Source organism: Elaeis guineensis, unplaced genomic scaffold, assembly GCF_000442705.2.
Source record: "Elaeis guineensis isolate ETL-2024a unplaced genomic scaffold, EG11 Super_Scaffold_1000045, whole genome shotgun sequence".
NCBI classification, from domain to species: Eukaryota; Viridiplantae; Streptophyta; class Magnoliopsida; order Arecales; family Arecaceae; genus Elaeis; species Elaeis guineensis.
The window spans coordinates 6,854,163-6,864,761 of record NW_027332425.1 but is presented as its reverse complement, the minus strand read 5'-3'; the positions used below and the strand labels follow the sequence as shown (position 1 = coordinate 6,864,761).

The 10,599-nt window shown below is 35.6% G+C and overlaps 1 protein-coding gene and 1 pseudogene across 1 annotated transcript; both read right to left on the bottom strand.

Annotated features, from left to right (window-relative positions):
- Positions 1–1,107: 1,107 nt before the first annotated feature.
- Positions 1,108–2,492, bottom strand: LOC140854540 (uncharacterized protein C24B11.05-like). Its single transcript, XM_073250504.1, has 6 exons — positions 2,203–2,492; positions 2,047–2,112; positions 1,846–1,943; positions 1,718–1,755; positions 1,527–1,614; positions 1,108–1,435 (listed from the first exon to the last, which is right to left on the bottom strand). Exons 1-6 carry the CDS (start codon positions 2,261–2,263, stop codon positions 1,112–1,114), a joined length of 675 nt encoding a protein of 224 aa, XP_073106605.1. The 5' UTR covers positions 2,264–2,492; the 3' UTR covers positions 1,108–1,111.
- A 1,127-nt stretch (positions 2,493–3,619) lies between these two features.
- On the bottom strand, positions 3,620–5,858 carry LOC114912770 (zinc finger BED domain-containing protein RICESLEEPER 2-like; annotated as a pseudogene).
- Between the last annotated feature and the right edge of the window lie 4,741 nt (positions 5,859–10,599).

Genomic DNA, 10,599 nt, shown 5'->3' with positions numbered 1-10,599 from the left:
ATGGAAGCCTTATTTGTATGTCAAAGATGGTTCTCTAAGTTGGAGTTATGTAAGTGATCCTTAGATCTGAGACCACCATGAAATCTTATGCACATAAATCTATATTTTGATTCATATCCAGGCATGGCATTAAGACATGTACGGAATGTTCTGTATATGATGGAGTGTGTATGGAGGTTGTGAGTAGGTCAATATGGAATCAATCACTCCTAATAAGAGGAGATCGCATCCTGTGTATTCTCAATCCTAGATGACTCGAGAAAAGTCTTTTGGCTAAAAGCAGGAAGGAGATTAGAAAGAGTTTCTAAGCTCTTCATTGGAGTCACATTGATTAATTGAGAATCGATATGAATATGTGTTTGAGTTTGACATGATTCCATACTCATGAACATATTCAGGATGCAAGGATGATCGAAGGATGAAATTACATGGTAATTTATCACTGAAGGGTAGATTTAATATTTTCACTAAATTTTACATCTTTTGGGTTGTCATGATACATTGCTAGATGTCAATCTTAACTTGTAGGTTTTTGATCGAATTAAAGAGTTTAATTCGATTGCCAATTAGAAATGATTCTAATTATTGAGCTCGGGTTAGCTCGATTGGCCCTTAATCAATTAGATTAAAATCTAATCAAATTTGATCAACTTATACTCAAACCTAGGCCTGCAAATGGGTCGGGTCGGACTGGGTCCTGAGTGATCCCGATCCGATCCGGTTACTTGATCGGGTCTTGATATTGGATCCATAACCACCCCGATAAAAAATTGGATCGGGTCGAGTCGGGTCTATGGTCAAATTTATTGACCCACTGGATCATTTGGATCGGATCGGGACTATATATAACCCAGCCCCAATCCATGAAATACGGATCCGATTCGGGTCAGGTCTGATTTGGATCCAATCCTGTTTAATTTTTAAATAGAGTGCATTATAAAGCAAAAAAATTATTCATGTAGATAGAAAATAAATAAATAAAGATAATAAAATAAAAGAATCTTGTACCTTCTTTATAATCTACTAGATAAATTATGAATTGGTTAGAAATCAATACAATTAATTTGATGCCAAAACTAACACCAACCCTGTGTAATAGTTGAGATGCCACTTAAACAAACTTCTCCTGTCTCTGCATCTGTAGCAGCTTTAATTGCCTTGACCACAAAGGCAAATAAAAAATAAGAATATCAGTAAAAGGTATATGATGCAGTAATATAAACAAGAATATCTTCGGTAGCTCGGAACCAGCATCTGGCTGAGAAAAGTGCTTGAGGATGTCGAAGACGTCTACTGTGGTTGGTGCGTCGTATGGCGAAGACAGATCAGTTGGTGGATTCAGAGTCTCAAAGCATATAATTCCTTCAAAACAGTCTTCCAACCCCAGCTTGCTAAGTACTTTGGCTGCATGGACCTTATCAGCATTTGTGAAAATCTGTTTTACAGTACCAAAGATGCATGCATCAGATTCCAGTAAATCTTAATAGGAGCATTTACCATTCCATGCAAGTGTTTGAGAAACTTACCACTTTGCGAATTGGCAGGCTCAGGAGAAGATGTCTAAAGACAGGATCTGGCTTCAGCTTATCATAAGGTAATCTTCCATGAACAAAATTGTTGAATACCAAAATATATGGTTAATATAACATAGACTATCACAAAATTATAGGCATCGAATGTAGTGACCGACAAGGATGGAAAATGTGGCATTCATCACCTATGGTAATCATCATAATCAAAATTGTAGCCAATGGCCTGGGCAACATATAGCAGAAAACATATTAGGAAACAAGCAGAATAGTAATTTTAGATATTGAAAATAGGAGAAAACATTATGTATCACACCCTTAGACCGGCCATGGTTGTCCCGTAGTGCTTGTACAGTACATTACACATGTATGGGATCTTGCTCTCCTCAATCCCTAGCTTATCGACCATATAATCTAAACATAATAGCAATAGTTGTGAGCCAGACGTGCCCGCTGTAAACTCTCTAAACATGATACAGAGAAACTATCAACAAAATTCAGAGAAGTAAATGCACACCTCCAATGTTTTTGCGGAACTCGGTTGCTATGCCAGAGCTATAAGGGTACAGAGTATTGTCAAGATCTATATGTTGTTACAAAGCATAGAGTTGGTAAATATTTGCTTTGCTCAAATAGTATGTCTCAGAACAAAACTCCAAAGCAGAATACATACCAAAGAGAAGGCAATCATATTTAGGTGTCTGAGCCGGCCGGTATCGGTCCTCGAATTCCATTTCGATCTACTAGAATTTCAAAAGAAGAACAGAAGGGTCTCAATCATACCGAACAAAACCAGCAAAATGGAGATGGGAAGGATGATTATTTTTCTCAAAATATAGCATCCAATCATCCAAGAAGGTGCATTATACGTTTTATCGGTAGGCAATGAATATGAACTGAATTAAATGAAAGCCCTTTCTTCCTCAAATTTATAAAACATATGGTTGTATTAAAACCTCCCACTTTTCAGTAAGGGGGAAAAAAGAATTTCAGGCCATTAAAGTTTAAACTTGAAGTTACTATAATGGAAATAAAAAAAATAACACGATTCACTCACCATGAAGAGTAATTCTCAAATTCACGCTTTTGCAAGTTGTTTTTCCTCTCTCAGTCTCACTTATCCAACTTATAATTCCTTGTACAATTCATAGATCCGAGACTTGATTAGAATTTAGAAAATTATATAATTTACAATATATCTGCTAAAAACACACCTGGATCATGTCATATAAGGGTCGGTATATCGTTGCAACACTATCAATCATGCATAATTTTCCTAGCTCTATTTGCATCTCTATGACAGCAAATAACAATAGTAGGCACCATATTAGATCTTATATGACACCAATGAAAGAGAAGATGCATGTCAACCACTTACTAAAAAGAACTTCTTCTTCAGCATCTAAATACTACCACCATCCCGTGCCATGTCCTCTATGTTGCTATAAAAAGATATAGAAAAGAAGTGAATATGCACATAGGAAGTTAGATTTATGCACCATTCTGGTTAAAGCTTCTTCAATATGTATTGTCTGGACAACATTGTCCAGGTGTTCCAAGGTCATGATGTTTGCAAGAATCAAGAAAAGATTATATGATTTCAAAATCATTAAATATCACACTAAGTAGTTAAAATGGTTTATTTAGATATGTGCAAGTTAGTAAGAGATGTGGTTTAGAATAAATTTTCTTTCTTTAGAATAATCAAGCTACAATGTTCATTTTTACTTTAGAAAAAAAAAATATTCATAAACTAAACTTGAGCATTCAACAACCAAATTAGATAAAATGTGGTAGCAATATGAGTGTGGCACCAGCTTGTAACAATATAGCAAAATTAGACACAGTATCATGAAAATACAGTATCTTGCTTGAGAAAATATAAGATAAACTAAAAGAAACATTAGTGAATCAGAATGATATCCACACTCTAGCTGTAAATAAGATCTCCCAAGATGATGTAGCACCTATAACAACCAAAGAAAAGTAAAACATAAAAATATATAGAAGGCAAAGAAATATGCAAGTACTTTTAAGATAAAAATTAACAATATAAACATAATAATAAAGTTAATTATTACCAGTATGAGCTAATCATCAGCATCAATGATAATAGCCATTTCATAATCTTCAATCTTATAGTTTGTATCTATGTATAAAAAAATAATGAAAGTAAAAATTATAAAATTTTAATACCATAATGTATGACAAAGTTTATGAATATTTTAGAAATTGAACCTGCAATATAAGGCAAGGTGTCTCGAAGCCAATCTTGAGTGCATATTAAGGCCTCAACGATATTGGGGGATAGGCTACTACGAAAATCATCCAAAACCCTTCCAGCAGTACTAAAGGCAAACTCAGATGCAACAGTAGACACTGGAATAGCCAATATATCACGAACTATCTTAGACAATATTGGATATTTTGATTTGTTAATTCTCCAATAGTCTAGAATGTCAAAATTTTGATCCCCTGAGGATGAATCTATTTTTTTAAAAAAAATACATTGCAAGTTATTTTATTAGCAATATTGAATTATATTTTAATGCAGATATATAAATTAGAGATCATAAAATACCTTCTCTTCTAAATAGATCTCTAATTCTGACTTAGATGGTTGAGTAACTTCTACTTCTTAAATAAATTCTTCATAATCTTGCATGAAAAGACTCTCATCTCCTCTATCTTGAAATGTAGACACCATCTCCTCCACTTGAACATGAGAGCCATGTGCACCATACAAAATTATATAATAATCATAAAGACTTTGAATAACATCATGCACCTTATTGATCTCAATTGAAGCACGATCACCATTACTATAGATTTTCTGAAAGCAATACTTAATAAGCTTCATCTTATGTCTTGGATCAAGAACAATCCTGATAGCAAGAATGTGAGAGCAATCTTTCCAACACTTGTCAATTTTTTTTTATATTTTTAAGGTCATCATCATCACAACTACATTTGAACTCCTAGATTCTTGAATTAGAAGCATTTGTATTCTCCAAATCTCATAGAAATATAAATTTGCAGTTGTATTTTTTGTTTGTGAAAACAATTCAGTTATGTGATGGAAAACCTTTAAAAAGTTGCAAATAATGGTGCCTTGAGACCAATCTTCTTCAGTTGGTGCATTTTTAAAATTAGGATCTTGAGCCTCAAGTCGAATAAATACTTCTTTGAATTGTATAGTATCATTTAGCATGAGATATGTAGAATTCCAACGATTAGGTACATCTATGCATATCCTTTTCTTGCCATTCATTTTTAATTGTTTGACAATTTCCATAAATGTTTCCAATCTTGGTTGAGATGACTTTATAAATTTAACAGCCTCTCGGATCCTAACAATAGCACCCTCCACTGCCTTCAACCCATCCTTCACAATCAAATTAAGAATATGTGCACAACAATGCACATGAAAGAACCTACCATCTAAAAGTAAGTCTCTTCTAAATTGTCTTTGAAGTTCCGTGGCCATAACTGTATTTGCTGACAAATTATCAAGGGTAATTGAACCTAACCTTCTTTCAATGTTCCAAGATGAAATGCAGCTTGCAATACAATCACTAATGACTAAGCCTGTATGTGGTGAAGGCACCATCTTAAAATTGATAATGTGCTTTTTAAGTTTCCAATCATTAGTGATGTAATGTGCAGTGAGACACATATATCCCAATGTCTGATTTGATGTCCACATGTTAGATGTTAAGCTAATTCTTCCACAATTTGCTTTAAACAACTCATATAGTCTTCTTTTTTTCCTTTCATATGCTTTCAAGCAATTGGATGCCAATGTTGTCCTTGAAACAATATAAAATTCACTTCTAAGATTTCTAACAAACATCCAAAAAGCCAGATGTTCAACTATTGTAAATGGCATCTCTTGTAGAATTATCATTCTTGCAAGGTCCTCATGGCTTTTCTCTTGATCAAATGAATAAGGAGTTAACTCATTCAATGCAACACCATCTTTTGATGTCATATTACCTATTAGCTGTTTCTGCCTCTTATCAAGACTTTTTTTTGACTTACAGTTCTTTGTATGTTTGTGAAGATGACTTGTCCCATTTTTAGGATCAGCTGAAAAAATAACATGGCAATACTTGCATTTAGCCTTGTCTTTCTGGTTTTCTACCTCAGAATAATGATTCCATATCTCAGACCTCCTTCTTTTGCTCATTTTAGAGCTATCTATATTAGAGGGCTCTACTGGTTGCGAACAACTACAACCAAGTGCACTTGAAACTTCAACTGTATTTTCATTGCTACCCATCACAGACATAAACCTATTTCACATAGAATTAAATAAAAATAAACAAGCATAAATTATAACTAATTACATTAGAAATACAAAATAAAACAAAACCTATATCTTCAGACACATAAAAGAACATGAAAACTAAAAGTCTAAAATATATCTTGGGAGAGGGAGTGGGCCTAAAATAAACAAAACTAAAAGTCTACTACAATCGGGTCTGAAAGAACATGGAAACTAAAAGTCTAAAATAATTAAATAAATAAAAATAAAAGTCTACTACAATCAGATCTGAGAGCTTGCGGCCATGAATAGAGTGGGAGAGGGCAACGACGAAGCCGAGGAAGTGGCAGTCGGAATCGGAGGAGCGCAAGCGGTGGGTATCGTCGGAAGAGGGAGGGGCATCTGAGGGTAGAGGAGGAGGAAGGTGGAGCCCCAAGGGGGTGTGTTCGAGCAGAGGAAGAGGAAGGTGGAAGAGTTGGATGGGGGCATGAGGGCATCGATCTCCGATGGTGGAGGAGGAGGGGGGTAGGGTTCCCTGTAGCGATGGGGGAGGAAGGTGGAGCCCCGGGGGGGATAGGGGGTTGCCTACAGTGATGGGGTAGGGCGGTTGCATGCACATAGATCGGACATCGACGACGGGGATGTGTCGGCCCACGGTAGCGACGGAAGGCCACGAAGGCGAAGGGGCTGCCGCAGGTGCAGTAAACTAATCGTGGCAGATGCGAGGAGGCCAGAGTAGTGGAGTTGGAGGAGGACAATAGGGAGGAGGACGGTGGGGAGGAGTTCATACCTGAGAGAGAGATGCCGAGATGAAAGCCCGAGAGAGATGCCGAGATGGAGAGAAAGCTTGAGGGAGATGCTGAGACAGAGAGAATCGGAGAAAGCTTGAGGGAGACACTGACCGGAGAATCGAGATTTGAACAAATTTGGGAAAAATTTTTCCCATGGGGACCAGAGAGCAGACAGGAAAAATTTGGGATTTAACAGGGAAGAGGAAGACCGAGATCTGAAGCAAATGAAGACTGAGATTCTGTGAATGAAATAATAAACTATGGACTTATAGGAAATCCTGTGAGATAATTTTCTTAATGCTAGTTTTGGGTGAGCCACTTAAATAGTTAAATTAGATTCGGATCCTATATTTGGATCCGGATCAGGTCAGGTCGAATCGGATCATACATCTTTAGATCCAAATTAATCCAAAAATTTTCATGGGTCGGGTCGGGACCAAATTCAGAAAATACAGACCCGACCCAAAAAAGAAAATGGGTCCAATATTTGAACCTAACCCGGTTCCATGGGTCATTTAAATGGGTTCGGATCGGGTCTAACCGGGTCGGATCGGGTCGGATCACGGATCAACCCGATCCATTTGTAGCTTTATCCAGATCTACTACTGGCTAGATGTAGAACCCAATGAGTCACACACATATAGAAATTGGCCAAGGATCCTTTTGAAAAAGGTTGATTGGAATTTTGGATTCAATCAAGGTTCCGGTAAGCATGCTAGCATGTGTGGAAACCCTTGCTCCTTTGGAGACCAATTTGGTCCCATCTCTTGCTAATTAGCTAGCCCAATTTGGTAGACATTTAGGTCAGGTCATACCACCTGGAAGCAGCCCAAATTGAGGCACCACATCCCATGTTAACACCAATTATGAAGAGTCAAAGTTGTGGTGGACTCTTGGTGCAAAATAGGTTCTGCGTACAAGTGTTGGCGTGGGCAGAAGAAAAAATTTATTTTTTATGGGATTAAATTATGTGTGGTAGCTCACATCACTTTCCATCCTCTGGTATATATCTTAAAGTATGAGATATATTTTTTCTGGAATTTATGGAGTAGAGAAAAAATTAAAAAAGAACGATGTCTCACACGTGCGTGCAGAAGCATCACATCTCTCCATGATTTGGAGAGTCATTATCCCAATCAAATTCTTTCATATTGGGATGATTTTTGGTGTTCACTTGATAAGATATTTTTGATAATTATTTTAAAATTTTTTTAGACTTATCTGGATACCAAACGGATGCCATAAGTTGGTCCTGATGCCTGCACATGTGGTGATCAGCACTCACGTGAAGAGGTGTGAGGATAGCATCCTTCTGTGAGAGGTTTATTGCTATTTTTATTTTTCTAGAATTTAGATTGAATCCCAAATTCACATGGATTTTTGAAAATTTTTTTGATTTGAGAAGGGATGTGAAAACATCCCTTCTTTGGTTGCACGCACGCAGACCAAGGTGCTGATCGATGTATCATGGATAAGAGTCCTTCTGCTTGAAGGAACTCTTATCTCTGATAATTAGATCAGATATGCCTTTTAGATAAGGCATGTCCCTCTCTTTTGGCATTTCTTTGGTGGCTATAAATAGGTCTGGGCACTGGGTATCCGATGAATCTAAGAGGGGTCTCCAATTTCTCTCTTGTTGCTCTCCTTTCTTTCTTACAACCTATCTTAGTTTTAGGACCAGGCTTTGGGATTTAAGACAAAGCCTTATCTGGTCCTAACAAGGGTTATAAGGGTCCTAAAAAAGGAAAATCAGAAGTCCAGAGGAGGTTCTAAGAAAATGAGGTCAGGTTCTTGAAAAAACTTGATCGGTACGAGGCTAGTCGAGTTCTAGGGGCTAGAACTCTTGAAGCAAAATGAAGAAGAAGCACTATTTTTAGTTCAATTTCTATGTGGATCACCATTGGAGGATGGACACTTGGACACCTTGTAAAAATTAAGATTAGTGCTATAGATATTTTTCTTATCCTAATTTATATTTATTATGCTTTGATTATTATAGTAAAGAGTTTCTGGGCATTAGGGCTTCCGGTGCATTGGGTGCTTTGAATGAAAATTTTAAACACCTAACCCTTCCGCTGTGCCACCAAAACCTAACAATGGTATCAGAGCCTATCTTGATTTATGTAATCAAAGATTAAATTATTATCTTGATTGTGATCAAGCATGAGTTTTTAGTTTGGTTCAAGTCGGGTCAAGGGTTGAACCCGATTGAACATCCAAACCATATCATGTCTTAGAGATATGTTTTAAATATAAAATATATGATATATGTGTAAAATTTTTTTAGTAGCTTAGTACTCTAATTGGAGTTCATCATCAGGCCGTCCAGTCATAAGAGCAAGTAGGGTTTAGAGATCCTCTCTTCCTATTCAATAGGGTACTCTTATGGCATGTAGGGGTGCCACTATGATGTTCCAAAAAGAAGAATCATGAAAAGAATATTTTATATTCATACGTTATTAGAACTTCATGCATATATGATATGTTTGAGATGTTTAGTTATAATCATATTGTATGATTCTACTTCCATATCTTAGAGATATGATAAGATGCCATAATTAGTTGTTATGATTATTAAGATACAACTATTATAGTGCATTCTTATGATAGATTGAATTAGGATGTGTTTGAGACCATTAAATCCCTCATAAAAATTATATTAAGTCGTAGTATTGTGAAGCAGAAGCTGACCTATTTTTTTGAATCGATTAATTAATTGGTGTCTAAAGAGTGTTTCAAATACGGTGGTTATTTAATTGGTTCTATTGCTGGCCTGTTCAATTTTATTGGTGTCTAAGAAAAGTAATGGGAGGACCCCCACCAATCTTAATATTTTTCTAGCCAATTGAATTAGTTTCAATCTTAAATGAAGGTAGCTTAGTATTTTAAACACTACTAAGGGCCCTCCTTCATGCTAGGTTAATGTTACATCATGAACTATGGCTAGTTTGTTGTGTTACCATAAGGTTTGTCATAAAGATTGATATAACATAATTTTAGTGCATAAATGATGCTTACGGTAATTTTGGATATACTGCTTTGTTGTGCTAACACAAGGACAGTTATATTCGATTTTGACTGTATTGAAATGAAGGGTCTTACTTAACTAAAATATTATAGCTTGTTGTGTTAACACATGGCTAATAATATTTTAGAGACCAAGATAAAATATTGAGAATTGCATGAGATGTAATTGGAAAGAGTTTCCTACCTATGAACTCATATGGATTTGTTGTGTTAACACAAGATTATTATGAGGAATTAAGATCTCAATTTTACTAAGATAAATATAAAATATATCTCATTTACCATAAGAGAGGGCTATGGTATCCGATAAAATAGTGAGAGACATAACTAGTTTAAAAATTCTCATCTAGTTATGCATGTCAAATATGAGTGGTCTGCTTATACTATTATTTGATATCATAGATAAAACTATGTTGACCGATACAACTATGTGGATTGGTTGAGAAACTTGCAAATTAGGTTTATATCGAAAAAAACTCTGATGTTCTGGATATTTCTGACCCTAGATTGGTCAGTAATAATAAGAAGGTAATGATGTCCGTATGGATATTATTTATAAAAAATTTAGATATTGAGAGTATAATTGCAAGAATTATCTTGCAAGATTGAAGCAGGATGCAAGTGTAACACCAAAAGATATGTATATGATATAAACTTATTTTTCATTGAGTGATTCAGACTTTGATATTTGGGTATTGGATACCATCTGTGGATCACACATTTATAATTTATTACAGTGACTATAGAATATCAAAGGTCTGAAAAGAGGTGATCTCGAGCTTTATAGCACAAGTGGAGAGTCTATTAGCGCAAAGACTATGGGAACCTATATGCTTGATTTGCTTTCGGATAAAACTTTAGAATTAAAAGACTGTTATTACGTGTCAAAGGTCATTAAAAATATTATTTCTATACCTTTGTTGTTAAAACAAGGTTATGAAATAAGGCTAATGAAAAATAGATGCTTCATTTTTTTTAATGAATT